General features: G+C 54.1%; 2 protein-coding genes across 8 annotated transcripts; one reads left to right on the forward strand and one right to left on the reverse strand.

The window, feature by feature from the left end:
* Window positions 1-1234: 1234 nt before the first annotated feature.
* Window positions 1235-14872, reverse strand: ALDH16A1 (aldehyde dehydrogenase 16 family member A1). Of its 2 annotated transcripts, XM_030873539.3 has the most exons (17): window positions 14629-14872; window positions 10150-10252; window positions 9381-9507; window positions 8478-8656; window positions 8317-8394; window positions 8039-8220; window positions 7799-7951; window positions 6905-7090; window positions 6578-6673; window positions 6239-6375; window positions 5973-6078; window positions 5757-5887; window positions 5234-5401; window positions 4732-4933; window positions 3157-3342; window positions 2705-2827; window positions 1238-2127 (listed from the first exon to the last, which is right to left on the reverse strand). In XM_030873539.3, the coding sequence occupies exons 1-17, from the start codon at window positions 14716-14718 to the stop codon at window positions 1966-1968; spliced, it is 2409 nt and encodes an 802-aa protein (XP_030729399.2). In that variant the 5' UTR covers window positions 14719-14872; the 3' UTR covers window positions 1238-1965. The 2 variants fall into 2 exon arrangements, with proteins under 2 accessions (XP_060145052.1, XP_030729399.2); XM_060289069.2 differs by lacking the exon at window positions 10150-10252 and having other exon boundaries at window positions 1235-2127; window positions 14629-14777.
* PIH1D1 (PIH1 domain containing 1) lies at window positions 14337-19982 on the forward strand. Of its 6 annotated transcripts, none has more exons than XM_060289071.2 (10): window positions 14337-14453; window positions 15633-15726; window positions 16110-16176; window positions 16793-16972; window positions 18102-18163; window positions 18256-18337; window positions 18716-18845; window positions 19077-19152; window positions 19511-19654; window positions 19861-19982. In XM_060289071.2, exons 2-10 carry the CDS (start codon window positions 15637-15639, stop codon window positions 19900-19902), a joined length of 873 nt encoding a protein of 290 aa, XP_060145054.1. In that variant the 5' UTR covers window positions 14337-14453; window positions 15633-15636; the 3' UTR covers window positions 19903-19982. The 6 variants fall into 6 exon arrangements, with proteins under 6 accessions (XP_060145054.1, XP_030729404.1, XP_030729405.1 ...); XM_030873544.2 differs by lacking the exon at window positions 14337-14453 and adding an exon at window positions 14645-14776; XM_030873545.3 differs by lacking the exon at window positions 14337-14453 and adding an exon at window positions 14800-14871.
* Window positions 19983-22727: the final 2745 nt, after the last annotated feature.

Genomic DNA, 22727 nt, shown 5'->3' on the forward strand with positions numbered 1-22727 from the left:
CCTCTCCTCTGCTCACAGATCCTCTATGGCTCCCTAGTGCCCTTGGGACAAATTCCCAACCCCTGCTGACACCTTAATTTTAGCTCAGTGAGACCCATTTCAGACTTCTGACCTCCAGAGTTGTAAGATAATATGTTTGCATTGTTTTATTTAAGCCACTAACTTTGTGGTCATTGTCACAGCACTGACAAGAAATGAATATACCCCTCATCCACTGCATGAGCTCACAAGGCTAAGTTCTGTCTTGTTCATGGCCATCCCCAGCACCTACAACAGTGCCCCACTCACAGCAGGCACTCAACCGATTTTTGTTGACCAACTGGATGGCTGCCTTAACTAGGAGCTCCTGCCCCTAAGCCAGAGAAGACTGGACCAGAAGTGGACATCTACCCCAGTCTGGCCAATCAGATTTCTTCTCCTGTGGATGTGGCACTAAGTGTCCTCTGTGGTCTGGGCTGGGGCTATAGAGACCTCCTGTAGCTGGCTTTGGCTGGTTAAAGCAACAGGACTAACAGGAAGGTCACTGAGGCAGCCCATGGAATCTGGGGGGAAGTTATCAAACCCCAGAGGAAGTAGAGCCTTCCAGGGACTTTCCTCCAAGACGTTCCTGTGTCTTTCCTGTCCAAACGTCCAGATACTGGGAGAGGTTATCTCTTCTGCCCAGCTTTAGTCAAATACTGACAGGAGGTTGTCTGCTCTCATTTGCCCCAGGACAAAATCAACCTCTAATTAACAGCATGTTTTGTGTAACCATCACAGAATCTACCCAGTGAGGTTGGAATTATTAGCCCCAATTTATAGATGAGGAAACTGAGGCTTAAGAGTGGTGAAGGACTTCCCTAGTGGCGCAGTGGTTAAGAATCCACCTGCCAATGCAGGGGACACAGGTTCAAGCCTTGGTCCGGGAAGATCCCACATGCCGCGGAGCACCTGGGTCCGTGCGCCACAACTACTGAGCCTGCGCTCTGGGTCCCATGAGCCACAACTACTGAAGCCCGTGCACCTACAGCCCGTGCTCCGCAACAAGAGAAGCCGCTGCAGTGGGAAGCCCACGTGCCGCAACGAAGGGTAACCCTGCTCGCCGCAACTAGAGAAAGCCCACATGCAGCAACAAAGACCCAACACAGCCAAAAATAAAATAAATAAATAAATTTAAAAAAAAAAAGAGTGAAGAAGCTTTCCTAAAGTCACATGGCTAGAAGGATCTGGAATGAAGCAGACAGGCAGATACAAGACCCAAGAAATGACATGACCCACTGAGACGGGACCTGAATACAGCTCCTGCTTGCATTCGGGTTCTCAGGACCTGGGGTTCCCGGCTGTGTATCTTGCCCTATTTTCCATATCTCTGTAGCTTTCCAGAAAATGTCCTTTTATCCTAAGCTAGTGTGTGTGGGTTTCTTGCATCAAAAAGAATTCTCAAACAGTGGTATGCTGGGGTGGCTCGTGGGAACTGTTAAAAATTCAGGAATTTTCAGCCGGTTGTTCAATCATCTGGAGCTTGAAAGGGACACGGTGGTAGGAGCACCATGGAACTGGCTAAAGTTACTTAACCATGGATTTTATTTTATTCCAGAGAGCTACTGTATTTTATTTTCACCAGCACACCACAGATCCTGAGGCAATGCAGAGGCAGAGAAAACCAGGGAGCAGGAGCCACTGGATAGAAAAGACCAGAAGAGACAAGAGTCGCTGCGGCCCTGTCCAAAGGTTCTTAGAGTCCCTTGTATCTATTTCACAGACACGGAGTTGTCCTGGCGCCAGCCCATGCGGCTGCTGAGCCTCAGAACTGAAGTGGCCTCAATAGCCCAGAAGTTGCTATTTCCTCCCTTCCTCCCCTCAGAGGCACAGCCAAGATTGGTCAGAGTTTATTGGAACCATAATAAGAGGAAAGTTCCAGACGTCTGGCATCGGTTGGGGTCCATCTGTCCTCTGTCCAGGATGGAGTGGGTGGCACTTGGGCAATCAGTCCCCCATGGGCAGCCACAGGGCCTTGGTCCGTGCTGCCCGCAGCCCCAGCTCTGGGCCTGCCCCCTCGGCGTCCTGATCCCAGGCCCGCGGGCAGCCTCTGTTCACCCACACTGGCTTGAGGTTTCCTGCTGAGGCCCATTCCACAAACTGGGAGCCCTGGCGTGGGGAGATGGGGGGGCGTGGTCAGCATTTCCATTGGCTTGGTTGCTAAGCAGCTGCTTCCTTGGCAACAAGGACTATTATTGAGGAGGGGCCTGAAGGCTTGCCTAGGCTCTGTGGCTAGAATGTTCAGCTCCTAGAAAGCAAACCTTCCAGATGCTGAGGGAAACAAGGTTGACCTTTACAGCTATGGAACTTCTTCCCCTTTAACAGCCCACACTCAAAGGAATGGGGCCCGAAGTTATCGTTAACAAGGAGTTCCCATCTGTTACCATCAGGAGGTTTAAGAGGGTGGACTGTAGGCTTCTGACACTGTTGCTAGGGTGTGGTCCTTAGCAATGGGTTGTCCAATGAGATTAGGTCTTTGGGCTAGGCAGGATCTCAGGCCCTTGCTGCTAAAGAGATCCTCTTCCTTAGCAACCAGGGCTGTAAAGGGGCAGGATCTCAAAACGTGGTTGCCAAGGAGTTTCTCCCCCTTAGCAATGGGTGTTCTAAGGGGGTGCAGCCATGTCCCCAGAAAAGGAAGAGTTTGTTGGTGAAGTTTAAGACACTGGAGATGGCAAACAAAAGGTACCTGGGCAGATCCGAAATACCACAGGGCCTGGATGTCCTGGTGCAAGGCCAGGCAGCGGGTCAGGTGGTCCCGGTCTCCGGTCACCACATTCACCAGGCCCCCTGGCAATAAGGTGGCCATATCCTAGGGGATGGGACAGTGGGTCACCCAGGGTTGGGAGGGAGTCAGAGACCCCCAGGGCTGTCGGGGAGGGTGAAGAATGGGCAAATGGGGAGTGGCAATGGGGGTCCTGGAAGGAATGGGACTGGGGTCATGACTGGTGAAGGCTCACAGTCTGGAGAGAACCGTCACTGGGTCTATGAGGAGTGAAGGTTTTGTGCCAGGATGCAGGTTACCATGGTTACCAAGGGGGTGGGGTGAGAGCTGAGCTCCTGCAGGTCTTGGGGCATCTTTCATCCATCTGCTGCTCCACAGGCTGCTGGGAGCAGCAGCAGGCAGGCAGGCGACTGTACCTGGCAGACCTCCAAGGCAGGGATGGGACAGGCCCCGCTGGGCACCAAGACCACAGTGTTGCCGTGGGCCAGAGCAGGGGCCAGCAGAGACACGAAGGCAAGCAGGGGCCACTCTTCCGGGCACACAATAGCCAGCACACCCAGAGGTTCCTGCAGCCGAAGCACGGGGCCTTTCAGCCCTGCTACCTGCAGGGACAGGCAGGAGGTCAATGGCGGGGCAGGGGAGCCTGACTGCCCTCCTTTGGTCTCCTGTATCACCCACCCTTTTTCTCCTCTCATCCCCAACTTTGCTTCTCCATAACAACTCCAATCATAATAATAAAACCAGGTGTTATTTCAGAGCATAGACTCTGGAGACAGATGCTGGGTTCACATCAGCTGTGTGACCTTGGGTGAGTTACTTAACCTCTCTGGGCCTCAGTTTCCCATCTTTAAAATGAGGATAATAATAGTGCCTACCTCAGAGATTTGCTGTTAAGATAGAATGAGTTAATATGTGTAGAGGTCTCGAAATCTAGCCTATAGGTTTGTGTGTGTGTGTGTTATTTTAAATTTATTTATTTATTTATTTTTGGCTGTGCTGGGTCTTCGTTGCTGCGCACGGGCTTTCTCTAGTTGCAGAGAGTGGGGGCTACTCTTCATTGTGGTGCGCGGGCTTCTCATTGCGGTGGCTTCTCTTGTTGCAGAGCATGGGCTCGAGGTGCATGGGCTTCAGTAGTTGTGGCTTGCGGGCTCTAGAGTGTGGGCTCAGTAGTTGTGGCGCATGGGCTTAGTTGCTCCTCGGCATGTGGGATCTTCCTGGACCAGGGATCGAACCTGTGTCCCCTGCATTGGCAGGCGGATTCTTAACCACTGCGCCACTAGGGAGGTCCCTCATGGTGGTTTGGCTTGCATTTCTCCAATGACTAATGATGCGGAGCATTCTTCCATGTGCTTATTGGCCATCCATAAGCAAACATTTTCTGAGCCCTTGGCTACACATCAGATATTAAATGCTCGGTTCACTTAGTTTTCATAACAACTCCTCAAGGTTGGTACCACTGTATAATTGTATATCATTTATGGAGGAAGCCCAGGTCAAACGACTAGCTATCTTTCCATTATCTTTCTATTATCTCTGTCCCTGAGTGTGCCCATGCCATTGCTTGAGTCACTGAATCCTCACGTTTTCTTCACTGGACCCACCATACGTCTCAGACCAACCTAATATCTATATTTAGCTGCATATTATATATATAAACAAAACAAAAATCACACCAAACAATACTCAGTGCAATGCACTCTATATTTTCTATCCTGTTGTCTTTTGTTAAAAAAAGAAACAAGAACAAAAATACCAAAGCAGGGCTATGACCCACTAAATTGGTTTTATGGCCCAGTAATAGGTCACTAACAACAATTTGAAACACTACTCTATGAGGTGGGCTGGATACCCATTATACAGAGGATGAAATCAAGGTGTAGACAGGTGAGGCCACTGGGGCCGGGACCCCCAGTCTGGCTCATTCCGGAGCCCTTCCTCTGACGCCACTCCAGACTGCCTGTCCTGTCTGCCCGCCCACAGACCCCTCTCACCTGCAGGGTGCAGCCTTGGGTCTGGACGCGGGCCCCCCATGCCCGAAGCCGCCTCACGCTCAGCTCCACCTCTGCCTTGGCGACCTTGAGCTCCACTCCATGCCTCTCCAGCCTCGAGACCAGGGTGGACTCTCGGCATTGCAGTGCGGCCGCCAGGGCCCATAGTAGGGCTGCTCGGGCCCCTGGCGACTGGCCCACCCAGCTGTGGGTGGACAGGGCACATTGGGGGTTGGTTTCCTCATCCTGGCTCTTTCCAGGTGCCCCACCTCTGTCCACAGCTCCTACTCTGGGGGTCCAGGCCCCATAGCCCATCTGCCCTGGGAGGAGAGTGAGGGGACAGACCCACATCCCGTCAGCCCTGGGAGCTCAGACTCCACAGCCCACAGTCCTCGGGGTCCAGACCCCATGTCCCATCAGCATCAGCTAGTCCTGGGATTTCAGACTCCCCCCTCTGACACCCCACGACCCCTGGGCTATCTCACGTGACACCTCCGTTCCTTACCCAGGGGCAGCCTGGTGAGCAGCCTCCACGGCACCTCGGATATCCTTGGCTCCACCCTCAGCCACGTAGCCATGGAGATTGCCCTGCGAATCCCGGATGGGCCTGGAGCTCCGGGCCCCAGGAGCCTGGAAACGGCCTCCCACAAAGAGCCCATAGGGGGGTGCTGGGCTGGAGTAGGGTGAGGTGTGAGGGTGGGTGCTGGGGCAGGGACTGCTCAGACCCCATCCCCACCCCACAGGATGGACCACTCGAGCTCCCATGAGCCTCTGCGGGACCCCACATTCCTGGCCCCCTGAGTCTCTGGGAGAGCACAGACCTTCATTTAGCAGACCTGAGACTCTCATCAGGCCTGGCGGGTGGGGGTGAGCCGTAAGACCCAGAATGAAATTCTCAGCAGGACTCAGGGACCCCTTGATGGCTCTCAAGAACCTCCCTCCAGTCCATGGAGGAGCCTGCCACAATTTCCCCTCTCCCCTTCCACACTCCAGGAATTCTGAGAGTTGTGGTCCCTAGAACAGCTCACCTAAGCCCTGTTTCAGGCCCAGCTGGTAGGGTGGAGGGAACAGCAAGGCCAAAGGTGTCATAGTTCAGATTCTCCGACAGGTAGGGCAGGCAGGTAGGGGTCCCTGAGGGCCGCAGATACTCATACAGACCCTGAGAGAGGGATAGAGTCGAGAGAACGTGAGAAGGGCACAAGGTGGATGAAGGGGTGGTGATGGGCAGGGAGGGGTGCACTCACATCTGGCCCCCCGTGCCAGGAAGACCCACTCTCCTTGCAGCCACCTGTTGGCACTGCAGGGTCTCTGAGGCCGTGGGCATTGATCCAGACCGTGCCCATCTGGAGCCTGTGGGGAGGAGGGGACATCAGAGAGAAATGCACAAACTTGAGGTGGGGAGGGGTAGTCAGAGAGGCGGGGAGAGACCCAGAGAGAGGGGAAGACATCGAGACTGAAGCTGGGGCCATCCCAGCAGGGCCCCCTGTGTGCCCAGTGGGTGTGAACTGACCCATAGGCCAGCTCCAGGGCCTGCCCCAGTCTCTCGCTCCATACGCTGGCACTGCCTCCTCGGGGCGTCCAGTTGGCCATGGCCAGCGCCTCCTTAGCAGTACGGAAAGGGGAGGCCACGACCAGAGGCCACGGAACCTGGAAGGGATGACAAGGGAGCTCAGGCGGCCTGGCCAGCCCCTCCCTCCAACACCCCACCCACTAGGAGTCCAGCCTACAGCAGTCAGCAGCCCCCAAACCCAGTCCAAATGGTCACTCCGGGGGCCTCTGTGCTGTGCCACCCATGTCCGGCTGAGGATGGGTGGATGGCCTAGGGTCTCTGAGACCCTGAGGGGCTTACCTCTGCCTGAGTACATGGAGAGGCTGGAGGGAGGTCAGAGATCAAGGATGGGGGAAAGAATGGGCTGTCTGGAGGCATACTGCCAGCCTGGAAGACCTAGGGAGACAGAGAAATAGATCTGCAAATTCACTCCAATCCTCTCCTCCCCAGGGATCCAGGAGTCTGGACCCCAGACCCCTCTTCCCTCAGACCCAGGAGTCCAGCCCGCAGGCCCTCCTTGCTCGCACCCCAGAGTCCAGGCCCCCAGACCCATCCCTCCCCAGACCTAGGAGTCAGATCTTGAGGTCCCTCCTCCCCCAGCACCCCAGAGTCTGTGCCCAGGCTCACCTGTGCACCCTGGCTCTGGGCCTCGCGCACATAGCGCTGGGCCAGGTCATGTGCAGCAGCTCCCCGGGCCCCCATGTCCACGGCTCCGTCTAGCCCTCGGCCACCGCGAAGCCGCCCCATCCGCGCCTGGAGCCGCCTCATTGTCTCATCCCACACAGACTCCTGGATGAGAAGTCTGAGTCCCCCCTGTTAGGAAAAGGGAGGGATAGGGTGGGCAAACTCGGAGCCTACGTGGGTGGGTCACATCTCCGCAGAGGGCCAAGCCTGGGGGACATATGTGCACAGATCAGAGGAGGGTCAGGGAGAAGTGGCCGAGGACCAGGAGACTCCCTGAGGCCCCAAACCCCAGGGAGGATGTGGAGTTACAGAAAGCTGGTGACGCAGAGCGAAGAGAGATGCTAGAAAACTAGGACATGGACACTCAGAAAAATGAAGAGTCCTAAAGAACAACAGACACAGAGCCCCCGAGCCTGGAAGCCCAGGAGAGCCGGGAACGTGGAGATTCAGAAACTTGAGAGGATGAGGACCTTCACATGTGATGGTCTACAGATAGGAGTTTGGAGACACAAAGACCTGAAAAGTAAAACAAATGAAGAGACTTCCCTTGTGGTCCAGTGGTTAAGACTCTGCGCTCCCCATGCATGGCGCCCGGGTTCCATCCCTGGTCAGGGATCTAGATCCCACATGCATGCCGCAACTAAGAGTTCACATGCCATAACTAAAAGATCCCACATGCCACAACGAAGATCCCACACGTGGCAACAAAGACCCTGCATGCCGCAACTAAGACCCAGCACAGCCAAATAAATTAATTTAAAAAATAAATAAATAAAATGAATGAAGTCATGGGGCCCCAGGGTCTGGAGACAGACAGGCCCAGCCCCCAGGTCTCACCGGGCTGCGGTCAGACCAGGCTGCATCCACGACGCCCTCCACGGCCGAGTCCACATCCGCCGTCTCCATCAGTAGCAGCAGCGACTCAGCCCCCAGTGCCAGGCCCAGCTCGGGACCCTGGCCCGCTAGGGCCCGCCGTAGGGCACGACCATCCTATGGGACCCATGCAGGGGTCAGCAGCGGGGAGGAGCATTCCAGCCCCCCAGTTGTGTCCAGACACCCTCCCACCCCTGAAGATACCTCGATGGCTCCACAGAAGGCCACCTTCTGGACTCCAGGCTGTGAGGCAAGGACAGGCCCCAGGGAGGCAGGGCCACTGATCACATTGAGGATTCCTGGGAACTGGCCTAGCTCTCCTGCCAGCTGGGCCACAAGGAGGGGCGTCGGAGAGGCTGGGGGCACGAGGACCACCACCGTGCAGCCTGGGGAAGGCAGGCAGCTCAAGGACCCTGGAGTCCAGACCCCCGGCCCCCTTCTCCCTCAGACCCCGGAGTCCCAACCCCCAGCCAATCATTTACCCACAGCCAGGGCAGGGCAAATCCTCCACATCATCTCAAGGAAGCAGAATGTGGGTGGCAAGATGAGACCAATCACACCTGCAAGAACAAATGAGACTGGTGCAGGCACTGCTGGATGGTGAGGGAGGAGGGGGCTGGGGGCTGGGACTCTTGCTTCTCACCCAGGGGTTCCCAGCCTGCCAGCGCCTCCTCCTGGGTGTGTGCCTGGACTGCATGGTGCTGGAGCAGCTGCTGGGCCAGAGGGACATCCCTGTCTCGAACTTCTCGAATGGCCCGTCCAGTAACCAGGGACTCCAGGGTCCACAGCAGCCGCTGGTGCTTCTGGATCATCTTGGCCAGCCTGTGGAGCAAGCAAGGGGGATGGTCATTTTTTTCTTTTTTCCTTTTCCTTGGCCGCCCGCATGGCTTGAGGGATTTTAGTTCCCCGACCAGGGATCGAACCTGTGCCCCATGCAGTGGAAGCGCAGAGTCCTAGCCACTGGACCGCCAGGGAAGTCCTGGGATGGTCATTTCCCACTGCCCCTTGGCCTGATAGAGTCCTGGAACACGCCCTGTGTATACCTGAAGTACAATCCCCAGGAACCCCTGGGGCATCAGCACTATTTACCAGTGGTGGAGGGCACCAAAGATGTATGGGAAATGTAGTCTGGTAAACACTCAAAACCTCAGGGTGCTGTGTAAAGATCTTGGCCACCTGTAACCCCCAAATGTGCTAGGAAATGAAAGCTTAGCCTTTAAGTTCAATCGTTCTTTGGGAAATGGAATCCCTGTCTCTAACTTGCCCAAGAATGTGCTGGAAAACAGTTTCAGGAGCTTCACCAGGCCCAGTGAGCTGTTGAGAAATGGCGCCCGGATGAGTCCCAAGGGTATGCTGGGAAACAGGCTTTGTCATTTCTAGTCCCAGCGAACAGTAAGAAATGGATGTTTTAGCTGCTAAAGGCTCAAAGGCATGCTGGGTATATGAATCTTAGCAGCCAGTGAATTCAGTGGGATATTGGGAAATATAGAGTCTTTGTTCTCAAATCCTTCTCCATCTCCTGGGGTCCAAACCTCAAGTGCATCACCTGGTCAGATGCTGGGCCCGAAAGGCTCCAGGCTGTGTGCTCCAGTTCTCCAACGAGGTCCTGGCAGCCTCCACGGCTCCTGCCACATCCTCCGTCTGTGCTTGGAGGCAACTGGCCAAGTTCTCTCCTGGGGAGATGAATGGGGGGAACCCAGTTGGCAGGTGGGGGGAACCCGTGTCAGAACTGGGGGGGGCTGACATTTTTGGAGCCCAGGAGCACCCCAAGGCAGTAAAGTTGGTCCCCCTACCCCACACAGGTTCTCAGTTTTATCATCTGACAAATGCGGATAAATCCATATAGGTCTTTGCTCTGACTGCCTCCCACAGGCAAGGAAGGGATTTTAGGAGACAGTGACTTCAAAAGTGTTCACAGTGGGCTTCCCTGGTGGCGCAGTGGTTGAGGGTCTGCCTGCCAATGCAGGGGACGCAGGTTCGTGCCCCGGTCTGGGAGGATCCCACATGCCGCGGAGCGGCTGGGCCCGTGAGCCATGGCCGCTGAGCCTGTGCATCCGGAGCCTGCACTCCGCAACGGGAGAAGCCACAGCAGTGAGAGGCCCGCGTACCGCAAAAAAAAAAAAAAAAAAAAAAGTGTTCACAGGGACCTGGAACCATAATTAGGAGGACTGTTATCAGGAGGAGCCAGAAATCTCAGCCTTCTCCCACCAGCTGCTCCCTGCTCTCAGGGCCCTGAGCAGAGAGAATGGTATATTGTTGGTGGGTACACCTGGGCCATAGACACCTCTTTCCCATGACTGGGGGACACCGCATACCTGTGATGGGATCCTGGCAAGGCACTGAACTCCTGTGTTCAGGCTTTAACCACCGTCCGTTAACATAGTGACCCAAGTGCCGGTCCTGGGTGTCCAGCCAGGCCTGGGGGAGGTGGAGAGAGTTCGGAAAGGGGTCTGAGAGGCAGCTGGAGGAGCTCTATCCCTACCCAGAGTCCTCTGGGAAGAGAATACCCGCCCCCTTTGCCCCATCAGTTATTTTCCCGTGTAGGAGGAAAATACACATAAACATAAAAAATACATAACATGAAATTCACCATTTTAAAGTGTAAATTCAGGGCATTTTCTAACAATACATTCACAACGTTGTGCAACCATCTCCACTATCTACTTTCAGAACATAGGGAATTCCCTGGCGGTCCAGTGGTTAGGACTCCACGCTTCCCCTGCTGGAGGCCCAGGTTCGATCCCTGGTCACGGAACCAAGATCCCACGTGGCGAGCAGCACGGCAAAAGAAAAAAATCCAGAATATTTCCATCGCCCCAAAAGGAAACTCCATACCCATTAAGAGCTCACCCTCCCTTCTCCCCTGCCCCCAAGTCCTGGCAACCACTAATCTGTTCTCTGTCTCTATGGACTGGCCTATTCTAGACATTTCATATATAAATGGAATCCTACAATACGTGACTTTCTGTGTCTAGCTTCTGTCACTCAGCTTGGTGTTTTCGAGATTCATCCGCACTGTAGTATGGATCAGAATTTCATTACTCTTTATGGCTGTATGATATTCCATTGTCTGGAGAGACCACATTTTCTTTACCCATTCATCAGCTGATGGGCATTTAGGTTGTTTCTGCCTTTTGGCTATTGTGAATAGTGTTGCTGTGAATGTTCACGTACAAGTCTTTCTTCGAATAACGTCTTTACTTCTTTTGGGCATATATCTCAGAGTGGAGCTGCGGGTCATATAGCAATGCTCGGAGTAATTCATGGAGGAACCACTAAACTGTTTTCCACAGCAGCTGCATCATTTTACATTCTCACCAGCAACATATGAGGGACATCCTATTGACTTTTACATATGGAGAATGTGAACAAAGGATTAATAAAACTTGTTCTCCATGGAGAAATGACCTTCTTGAATAGAAATGACTTTCTATTTCCCTGGAAATCTGATACAATTCAGTTATATTTCCAGACAATACTGACCCCCGACTGGTCCACTGCACCTGGACTGGGAAAACTGGGAATATATCCTAAATATCCAGTGGGAAGCCAGAAATTTGGGGCTTCCTGGAGTGCTCTGCATTCTTGTGATGGGCATGTTCCTTGCCAGGACCCTTGCAATGCCCATGAGACTGTATCACGTGCTCTTTGGGAGGTGGGGCTTTTAAGCCAGGGGACTCCCATACCTTCCCACATGAGATGGCGTTCCCTCCCATCTCAGCTGTCATCACTCGGGAAGGATGTGACACCCCCCCGCCCCCCCACTGAAGACACAGGCCTGCTGCTGCCTTGCCAGGTGAAGTTTATTTGGCTGTGAAGTGCCTAACTGAGCCCAAGGTAGGGAGTCCCTGGAGCCTGGGGCCACATGGCCTGGGTTTGAATCGTGGCTCTGAAACTTCCTTGTTGTGCAGTCTTAGCCTGGGTCTTAAAATACCCTGGTCTTGGCTAACCCATCTGGAAGATGGAGATAATCACAGTCTCTCCCTATTTCACATGACAGTGATGAGAATTAAATGGATCCATATGTGTCATAGGCTCAGAACAGCACTTAAGACTTCCTATTCATTTTATTGCATTTCATTCTCCCTGTCTGTTTCCTGTTTCTTTCTCTCCCTGTCTTCCCTAAATCCTTTCTAAATCCAAGACATCTTTTCCACTTTTTCCTTCTGCACACTGGCTTTTGTTGTTGTTGTTTTTGGCCGCTGGCTTGCGGGATCTTAGTTCCCCGATCAGGGATTGAACCCGGGCCCCCTGCAGTGAAAGCGAGGAGTCCTAACCACTGGACCGCCAGGGAATTCCCCAAACTGTTTTCTCTTAGCATCCCTGATGCCTTAGTCTCCTGATTTTTCTCTTACCCTACCAACTGGGCCTCCTCATTTTTCTTTAAAGTAAAAAAAAATTTTTTTTTTTTGGCTGTGCTGGGTCTTCACTGGGGCGTGTGGGCTTCTTCGCTGTGGGCTTCTCTCTAGTTGTGGCACACGAGTGCAGTTGCCCCGTGGCATGTGGCATCCTAGTTCCCCGACCAGGGTTGAACTCGCGTCCCCTGCGTTGGCAGGTGGATTCTTAACCACTGGATCACCAGGGAAGCCCCCCAAATTTTTAAGTAAAGTAAAAATTCGTAAGTTTCAAATTCAAAGATGCCCCCCCGACGGAAAGACACATTTTTGAAACAGTCGGGCATATATGAACATGGGCTGGGCACTAGATAATACTAAAGAATGACTGTTAATGTTAAAACAGCCTGGTGGTTATGTTACAAAATGAGTCCTTACCTGTTAGAAATGAAGATTCAAATACTTATGGGAAAATAACATGACATCTGGGTTTTAAATCACTCCAGGAAAAAAAAGAGAGAACAAAGAGATACAACATTGGAAGAAATGTTGATGATTGTTGACATTGAGTGATGATGGATAAATGGGAGTTCATAATTTAAGTACTCTGTGTGACTTTGCAAAATTTCCCCCCCCAAAGAAAAATAGAACCCAGAAAGAATGTTCCACAGGGTCCTGGCAGGCCACGCTGGTGTGAGAAGAGGGCCCTGGTGGAGACTAGGAACTCATGACTTGTCTAAAAAGACAGTTAGCTATTGGAGCCAGATAATCTTTGTCAGGGTATGTGAGCCAAAGGTTGCCAAACTTTGGATTTTTATTTTCAAGAGAAGCTGGAATCCCGGATGTTTACATGAAATTACTTGTCCATGAATTCACATTTAAAAAAATAAAGTTCAGGCCAAAGAAAACATGTTTGTTGGTTGAGTCTGGCCCACAGATTGTAAGACTGAGCTGGGGGGTGGGGTGGGGGGATGGGGGGCATGGGCTCTGGAATCCCAGGGTTCAGGTTCAAATCTCATTTTCACATTTTTTAAGATGTGTTGACTGTTGGCAAATTACTTACCTCTTTAAGCTTCTGTCTGCTATCACTAAAGTAATGACAATTACTGTTTTGGGGATTAAATGAGATCATGCTGAACACAGAGGCTGGCACATAGAAAGCACCCAATAAATATAAGCTATTATCACATTATTGCTATTTCAGAATAGTCCATCTCTAACCAACCTCCAAGTATGGGAATTCTCTATACTCCATCCCAGATCCTCTTATCTGAGTCTACACTATAGTTCTAGATAATCTCATCATTCCCACCATTCAATTATCTTCCTACTGTGAGGACCCTGTCTCTAGGCCTGAGGCTCAGGCACAAGTAGTATTTGACTCCTGCACATGGCCCAAGGCTTTCCCTCTCATCATCACCATGTGATAACCAAGCCCATAGTCTTTCCCAAACTTTCTGCCACCCTACTCCTCTTGGGTTCACCATGGGGTGGGGGGGAGGACAGAGACAGCCAAACCCAGACCCGAGGCATTGTCCTTGTCCTCTCAATACCCCAAACACTGTTCCTCCTGCATCTGTGCCTCATCTCTTCTCCATCTCTACAGTCCGCACCAGGCTCTGGTCTCATCTTCTTCCACGTGGACCACTGTTCTAACCTCCTCTTTCCCTCCAGAGAAGCCCAAACTTCTCACACCTAGGTGCTAGAGGGCCCTGTGAGATCAGGATGGCTCCATGGGGGAATTCTGAGGGGGCTGGGTAACTACACAAAATCCGAGGCACCGAAGTTATACATGGGAACCCCAAGATCGTTCTGGGGGACCCTGAGGGATTACGGGAGCCTTAGGGAAGTTCTGAAGTACACGGAGGGATCACGGGAGCCCCACGGGGTTATTCTGCGGGGTTGAAGGTAATTACAGGAAGTTCTGATGTATTCTGGGATTCCGAGGGTTCCCGAGATTACAGGAACCCCACAAGTATTGACGTGACCCTGACGACTCACGGGGGCTCCGCGGAGGTCTCCGGACGACCAAGGGAGCCCCCCCCAGGAATTCCGAGGGACCCCGGGGGCCATAGGATATTCTGAGGAATCACGGGAAGTCTACGCCCACAGGAATTCTGAGTCCCAGGGGATCACAGGAAGCTCTGAGGCGGCCCTGAAGAATCACAGAAGCCCCTCGGGGGATTCTGCAGAATAGGAGAAGCACCACCCTGAGTTTTGGACCGTGGAACACGACAGCCACTAGGGCTCGCGAGAACAGACTAAAGAGCTAACAGGCAGCAACCGTAAGGGCTCAAGGGAACGTCCTCCGGGGTGGATCCTAAGGAGCGGCGGGAATCACGGGAGCTGAGAGGGGCGGAGCTGCTGAGCTGCCGCGGTGGATCACGGGAGTCCGCGCTCAAAACGGGGCCCGGAGGTCTAGGAAGGGGGATGGGCAGCGCCGGCCGGGCAAGCCCTCACCAATGCGCATGCGTGGCTCTCCGGCACCGGTCCGTATTCCAGCGTGGTGAAGATCTCGCAGGCGCGGGATCCTGTGCGCGTCGCAGCCATCACGCTCCCAGGCCGCTTTCCACGGACTGCGGGACTCTCTCCCCAAGAGAACTTCGAGGTCTGAAGGGCGGCACCGCCCCCTCCAGGCCAAAGGGCGGGGCTACAGGAGATAGAGCGTAATCCCGCCTTAGGACCCGGTGACTCCGCTTATAGGTCTGCGCCGGGAAGTGTAGTTTGGAGCATGCGCATTCCTCAAAGCTGGGGGAGTGGGGAACGAAAATATGGATGCCTTCAAATAGGTACGAGGCCTCCAGATTTAGAAGAGTGGCCGTATTGGCGTCTTCCCACCACCCTGTTCATATTGGAGACCGAAAGTGCAGCTTTTAGCCCGAAATATCTTTACTCGAGAATCTAGTCTACCTCTGGGGACGAGGTGATTGTTCAGAGATCAGAAGGGAGTCCTTTAGGATGGACACTGAAGTTAAGGTTTTAAAAGTGTGCCAGCTTTGCCCAGTAACCTGGCCAGATGTGGCTGTAGGGAAGGAGCGGAAGTGTGGCTTTAATCCATATCGGAAGTGTGGCGTTTAGTGGCTTTCTGGATTAGTTTTGATTGGTTGAGGTGAAGGGCGCGGCTTCAGATTTAGACTAGATTGTTCTGTGATTGGTACCGAATGCGGTTGCAGGATAGATGAAGGAGCGTTGGGGTAGTCGGAAGTTCCTGGCTACGCAGAGACCAGAAGAGTGGCTCTCATTTAAACACTTGGCACATAGGGCTTAGAGGGCATCTAGAGACATTGGCTCCCAAGAGATTTGATGCAGTATCTGACCTGAGTGAAACTGTAGTCTCAGGCCAGATTCTTAGATTTGCGTACAGAATTGTGGGTGTCGGGAGTCGGTTGAGGGCCCGGGAGCAGGCCTCAGAGTTCGGATCCAACCGAAGGTTGTTGCTGAGGACGCCTAGGTCTCTTCCCCAGGGCCATGGCCGACTTGAAGCTGCTGGTACCGGAGGTAAACGAGGCAGAGACGATGAGCGCTGAGACGGCGCGTTTCGAGGAGCTGCTGCTGCAGGTGCGGACTAAACGGACTCCTGGGTCCCTGAGGATTTGGGAGATTTTGTGTGTGTGTGTGTGTGTGTGTGTGTTTGCGCGCTCAGAAACGGGACTACAGTTCCCAGAATACACTGGCGGCGGGGGTGGTGGTGGAGAAACAGTGCCTACGGGAGTTGTAGTTGCTTAACTACTACTACTGCTAGCTGTTCGCTAGTCTCTGGAAGAAATGGGAGTGGGATCAGGGTTGTCCTTCGGGTTCCTCAAAGTAGGAAGGGGACATAGTATGTCTGATGCCCTGCCTAGCTCATATACGTAAAAATTGCTCACTAAACATTTGAGGAACAAATGAGGGGGTTCTGACAGCACAAACGCCAAGCCTGGACGTTGTTTTCTTTCACACAGGCCTCCAAGGAGCTCCAGCAAGCCCAGACAAGCAGACCAGAATCGACACAGATAAAACCTCAACCTGGTGAGAAAGACAGAAACCCAAAGAGAGAGGGATAGAGTCCCAGAGAGAGGTGGTCACAGACTGGGGGCAGGGGACATAGGGAAAGGAGAGAGGAAGGAGACACAGTAGTGGTGTATAGAGGCCTTGGGTGATGGGAGTGAACAGAAACCCAGAGAGGGCAAGGAAGGGACTGAGATCCAGAGAGAGGAGGGGTAAGGGGGAGGGATAAATTGGAAGATTAGGATTGACATATACACACTAATGTATATAAAATAGATAACTAATAAGGACCTACTGTATAGCACAGGGAACTCTACTCAATACTCTAATGACCTATATGGGAAAATAATCTAACAAAGAGTTATATAGATGTATAACTGACTCACTTTGCTGTTCAGCAGAAAGTAACAACATTGTAAATCAACTATACTACAATAAAAATTTAAAAAAAAAAGAGATATGGGGTGACTAGGTGGACAGGACTCAAAGACAGAGAGTCAGAAATCCCAGGGGCAGGAAGGGGAACAGACCCAGAAAGTGGAGGACTAATACTCTAGGAGGGGGACAAATCAAAAGAAGGATGGACACTGAGACCCATGCAGAGACAGATGGTCAACGACAAACCCATTCCCATCAGGTTTCTGCATAAAGACCAACTCATCTGAAGGGAAAGTTTTCATCAACATTTGTCACTCTCCCTCCATCCCTCCTCCCGCTGACTTGACCGAGGATGAGCTGCTTCAAATGCTGGAGGAGGACCAAGCCGGGTTTCGCATCCCCATGAGTCTGGGAGAGCCGCATGCCGAACTGGATGCAAGTCAGTGCCTTGAGAGGACCCAGGAATCTAGCCCCCTCGGTCCTTTCTTCCCTAGAATCCAGGGCCCAGGACCCTCCTCCCTCGGGACCTAGAAACCTGGCACCCCTGTACTGATCCTTTTCCCCATGGCATATCCCTAGCCTCCTGGGCATCCAGAACTCTCACCGGACAGTCCTGGTTCTGCTCACCTGGCCAGGCTGGCACTTCTCCCTGCCCCACCCCAGGGCAAGGGAGGGCTGGGCAGGTGCTCATTAACTGATCTCCTGGCTGTAGTCCTCGGCCAGCCCTAACCCATCCCTGTTTTCTCCTCCACTCTCTCCTCTGTCTCTCTGCCTTGTCTCACCTCTGTCTCTGTGGAGTTTCTGTCTCTGCATCCTTGTGTTTTCAATTCACATATGTCCCCTGAAGCCTCCTGGGATGAAGCTTTGGCCAGTGCCCTGGGGAGTAGGGACTTATCAAAACCCAGAACCTGCCCTTGAGAAACTCTCAGTCATGGGTGAGGATGAAGGAGGCAGATGTGATTTCAATGTGGTGTGACTCTGTGCTGTGCTCGGGGTGGGGTGGGGGGGCCTCTTCACTCCCACTGAGGGATCAGGGAAGGCCTCCTGGAGCACGAGACGTCGGATATAAGATTTCAAGGAACCAGAGCAGTTCATCAGGCCAAGACAGAAAAGAGGGTTCTAGGCAGAGAGGACAGAGGGGTCCAGAGGCTGGAGAGAAATGATTGAATTGAATTGATCAGTAATCAAGAGTGATTGGAAGAAATTTAAAGGGATGAGGTTGCTGGAGAAGTGAACTCTCTCCAGGTGGGAGGGGCAGACCACACAGGGCCTCCAGTGCCAGGCTGAAGGACTCAGTCCTCCCCCTGCGGGTGCTGGGGGGCCTTGGGAGGACTATGAACTGGGGAGGGTCAGGGTCAGCTCTGGGACATGGTGGGGAAGGACCAGAGGGGAAGAGACTGCAGCTGGGAGACGAGGCTGGTGTGAATCCAGACTGGCAGCCGCGTGTCTTGACTTCCTAATGTCTCTGGGTCTGTGGCTGCTATTCTTGATTGTGTTTTCCTTGGCTGTGCCTGGGCCGTGGGGTGCCCACCGAGGGCTGGGGTCTCACCCCCTTTCTCTCCCGGCAGAAGGCCAGGGTTGTACCGCCTACGACGTAGCCGTCAACAGCGACTTCTACCGGAGGATGCAGGTTGGGGGCGGGGCTGCAGGGGAGGCCTGGGCCGGGGCCTCTCCCTCCATCACCCAGCCCTCCCACATCTCTTCTCCCTCTTTCACTCCTAGAACAGCGATTTCTTGCAGGAGCTCGTGATCACCATTGCCAGGGAGGGCCTTGAGGACAAATACAGCCTGCCACTAAATCCAGGTGAGGGGCGGGGCCTGGGCCACAGGGAGGAGCCAAACCTGGAGGAGCTTGGGGGCGGCCCCTGGGAGAAGTGGGACTCGTGTGGGCAGGGATTATATTAGCCCCTGGGCTGTGGAGTTCAGGGAGAGGGATGTGTGAGTCTTGGGAAGGGGGAGAGGGAGCAGGCAGGGGTCTTGAGAGCCTCGAGGGGCGGGGCTAAGGCAGGCACGCCTCCTAAAGTCAAGCTTGGGGGTGTGGTCAGATCCCTGGTATCCTCGGCAGAGGGCGGAGCCTCTCCAATGAGGCTCTCGCAGTGCAAGACCCCCTTCTTCCTCTAGGGGAGGGAGCAAAGGACACCCTGAGCCATGTGACCTTTGATCCTGTGTTCCTTCCCCTCAGAGTGGCGCATATTGAAGAACAGATCTTTCCTGGGCTCTATCTCCCAGCAGAATATCCGCTCCCAGCAGCGTCCTCGGATCCAGGAGCTGGGGAACCTGTACATGCCCGACTCCCCGAGACCTGAGAAAGGGTGGGCATTCAGTGGGCTCCCTATCTCCTGTCTCCCCGACATTCTTTGGAATCTCTCCCGCCATCCTGTAGGTGTTGGTGTCCTGGGGCTCTGGGAACCCAGAGGGAGGAGAAGCAGAACTCCCTCTGGGAAGGTGTCCTGAGGCTGCAGGGCTGGGAGGGAGAAAGAGAGGGAGCGGCCCTGGTAAAGACCTGGCGGCTCTTCTGAGTTCTGCGTCTGGTTCCTCCCCAGCCCTGAGAAGCCTCACCTGAACCTCTGGCTGGAGGCCCCTGACCTCCTCTTGGCCGAAATTGACCTCCCCAAACTGGTGAGTGCACCCTCCACCAGAGTAGGAGAATGAGGTCTGGAAGGGTCGGGGTCTTGGAGGGGGAGTGATGCGGGCTCGTTGTCAGACCTGTGTGAGCCTGACCAGTGCTGCACTCGGAGCAGGTTGCCTCCTCCGTCCCATGGAGGCCTCAGGCCCACTTCCGGTGCTGTCCTGAGGATGCCCAGTGCATCGTAAGTGCTCAGTCATAAACCTGTAATTACTGTGTCCCACTTTTTTCTTGGGAGGTGAGACTCTTTAAATATGGTATCCCGACACGCGAGAGTTCTTTCACTGGTCTGTGTTCTTATTGTCCTGTTGCTGGGAAGGGAAGGGTGGGCTGATTCCACTGCATCCCCAGGAAGGCGCTCTGGGACTGTCGCTGGAGATTGGGGAGAATCGCCTGGTGATGGGGGGCCCCCAGCAGCTGTACCATCTGGATGCCTACATCCCCCTGCGAATCAGCTGTGATGAGAGCAAGGCAGCCTTCCATCAGAAGAGAAAGGTACCTGGGGGGCTGGGGGTTGTGGGAAACCAGGGACACTTGGGGACCTGGACCCCTGGGTCTGAGGGGGGAGGAGCTGGGGACCTGGACCCCTGGGTCTGAGGGGGGAGGGGCTGGGGGGTCTGGATCCTGGGTCTGAGGGAGGAGGGGGCTGGGGGCTGGATCCCCAGGTCCTGAACCTCTTTCCCCTTCCTCTCTCTCCTCAGCAATTGATGGTGGCGATGCCCCTTCTGTCCATGCCTTCTTGACTGGGTGTCTCCCTGTGCTTCTACATGGAGGGAAGAGGATGGTGGCTTCCCTAAAATTGAAATAAAAGATTTTTGCCTTTGTTCTTTGTCTGGCTAGGAGTAAATGGGGAGTGGGAGGGAAGAGGGACATTGGACTGGAATCCCATGGAGGTCGCTCCGCCAGCTCAGGCCTCGTCCTCTCCCCCGATCCTCTCCCTGGCCTCCTGGCCTCTAGTCTCTCCCCTTGTTAGTTTCTCTCAAGGCCCAGAGCTGCCCTTGCCCCACTCCTGTTCACAGCCCCTCTTTGGCTCCCCAGTGCCCCTAGGAGAAAGTCCAAGCCTCTCAGCTAGCACTCAATGTTCTGTGCTGTCTGGTGGCCTACATGTTCCGTTTTTTTTTTTTTTCCCACCACAGGGCACATGGGATCTTAGCTCCCGACCAGGGATCAAACCCATGTCCCCTGCAGTGGAAGTGTGGAGTACTAACCACTGGACTGCCAGGGAAGTCCCCCTTCATGTTCCCTTGTGGTCTCTTCCTCCCAGTCACTCAGGCTAGTCATACTGAGCAGTGTCCTGACCACACCAGTTTTTTATGCTGTTCCCCTATTTAGTATCCTCTTCTCCAGTACACCTACCCAGGTCTACTCCAGTACCTCTGGTTGTTTGCCCTCACAGGGCACATCTCCTTACTCTACACCCATGCCCGACCCTCCCAGTCATCCCTTTTAGTGAGCTTTTCCTGGGAAGCTTTTCAAACTTCAGGCTTTCTTTGATCTTCCCTGGCTGAGTTAGAATCCTCCTCTGGTGGTCCCCAATACCCAGTGATACTCTCATTAGAGCTATGTCCCCTATGGTGTGACAATGCCTGACGCCTAGTAGGAACTCAATAAATATTTGTTGAGTTCATGAATGATTGCCAACACACCTTCCATAGTGAATCCTAGGAGGATAGGTAAATGCAGGAGCCTCAGGGGTAGATGTTGGAAGAACAGCGGGGAGGCCACTGTGGCTGGAACTGAGTGAATTGGGTGGGGAAAGAGGGATTAGATGGTGAGAAGGTGAAAAGGTTTGGGGTTGACATTGAGTAGGGTCCCTTGGGCCTCGGAAATGGCGAACTTGGGCGCCGTGTCCACCAGAGGGCGCAACGCAACTTAAGCCCGTTGTCTCAGAGAACTACAACTCCCAGCGGCCCTCGGAGTAAGCGGCCCTTCAGAAGCAAACGGTGAAGTCCAGCGGCCGCTGGGACTTGTAGTTTGCACGGGAACCCTACGTGGGAGGAAGAACTCATTCCCGGGTCCCGAAAGTGTAGGGCTGGGTCCTCTCTGCCTTCCTCGGTCTCCATGGTGATGGTTCCGGCGAAAGTCCGGGATTTGGCAGCTGCTGGGCCCCCTTCCCACTCCTTCCTCCTCACCATCTGCTCCACCTTCACACCTGGCCCGGAGCCGCGACCGCCGCCTCCGCACCCAGACCGGGGATTCTGTCACCACAGGGTGGCGCGTGTGGACGAATCCGCGGGCTACTCCTCCCTCAGACTCTGGAGTCCGAGCCCCAGGCTCCCTCCTCCCTCTGACCCAGGAGTCCCAGACTCCAGCCTCTCCTCCCTGGCAATCCGGGGTTTTCTCAAACATAGGCAAAATTGTGACACTCAGAGGCCCAGCGAGACAAAGCTAGAGGCTGCAGCGGCAGCGGCTGCCGGGCCACCCCTTCCGTGGCGCCCGCCCGCCGCGCCGGCTGCTCCCTCTCGGACTCCCTCGCGGACCTGTGTCACATCATGAAAATTTAATCCCAAATGTATTTTTGGCCAGACCCAGGGAGGCAGTGAGGAAAGGAGCACCCTCCTGGGGCCTGGATCTGGCGTCGGAGAGAGGGGCTGGCGGCGAAAGCAGCGGGACAGGACCTGCCAGCGGGCTGGAGACAGGTTGAGGTTCCACCCCAGAGGGGCGGGGCTGGAATTTAGGGGTGGAGTAAGAAATCAGGGGGCGGGGACAGATCCCGGGTGGGGCGGGGACAGATCCCAAAGGGTGGGGCAGAACGCAGGTGCGGGGAGAGGACTCAGTAGCTGGGGACAGAACTCACGGACGTATACCTGGTGCCGATTCCAGGGGGTGTGGGCAAAAATCAAAGCAGGGACAGATCCCAGGGGAGGGGACAGAACTCAGGGGTAAAGAAATATCAAGGGGACACAATTCAAGGGGTGGGGACAGAACTCAGGGTGGGGAGAGAACTCAAAGGGTGGAGATAGATCCGAGGCTAGGGAGGGAATAATGACCAGCAACTGGGGGTGCGGGGAGTATAACTATAAGGGATGAACCCAGATGGGAAGGAAATCGGAAATGAAGGAATTGGAAGGGGAGATGCGCCTAGAGGGGAAATAGAACTGGAGGGACATGAAATTCAAAAGGGGAAAATGGAAACAGGTGGATGGGAGTCAAGGGCGAAGAAACTGGATGGGGAAGAACTAGAAGGGACAATGGGTGTATCGAAATGGGGGTTGGAATCTAGGGAGGGGGAAGGAATTCCCTGAATGAGAAAAGAACCCTCTGAATGAGAAAGTTGGAATTGAGGATATGGCGGCCTGGGGATGGAGGGCGCTGGGCAGGATGTGAAACTGAAGGGCACAGAAATTCGGAGGGATAGGGCTGGGAGGATGAAACGCAAAGGAAATTCAGAGGAAGATGAAACTGTAGGGGATGAAAATGCGGGGACGAAATTAGGGGGAATGAATTGGGGGGAGCAAATCTCAGATGGGGAGGAGAGAAAATCTTGGGTAGAAGGAGCTGGTGGGGGATGGATGAGTGGGGAGTAACTCCGGGAAGGAACAGAACTGGGGGCGATACAACCCAGACA

This window comes from Globicephala melas, chromosome 19, assembly GCF_963455315.2.
Source record: "Globicephala melas chromosome 19, mGloMel1.2, whole genome shotgun sequence".
In the NCBI taxonomy this organism is placed as follows: domain Eukaryota; kingdom Metazoa; phylum Chordata; class Mammalia; order Artiodactyla; family Delphinidae; genus Globicephala; species Globicephala melas.

Coding starts and splice junctions, on each gene's coding strand:
- ALDH16A1 (XM_030873539.3), bottom strand. CDS start 14,718: ATGGCTGCGACGCGCACAGGATCCCGCGCCTGCGAGATCTTCACCACG. Junction 8,657..9,380: donor CGGGCCCAGCATCTGACCAG/GTGATGCACTTG, acceptor CTTGCTCCACAG/GCTGGCCAAGATGATCCAGA. Junction 8,221..8,316: donor TTGCCCTGCCCTGGCTGTGG/GTAAATGATTGG, acceptor TGCCTTCCCCAG/GCTGCACGGTGGTGGTCCTC.
- PIH1D1 (XM_030873542.3), top strand. CDS start 14,900: ATGCGCATTCCTCAAAGCTGGGGGAGTGGGGAACGAAAATATGGATGC. Junction 16,177..16,792: donor ACAGATAAAACCTCAACCTG/GTGAGAAAGACA, acceptor CATTCCCATCAG/GTTTCTGCATAAAGACCAAC. Junction 19,153..19,510: donor AAATTGACCTCCCCAAACTG/GTGAGTGCACCC, acceptor CTGCATCCCCAG/GAAGGCGCTCTGGGACTGTC.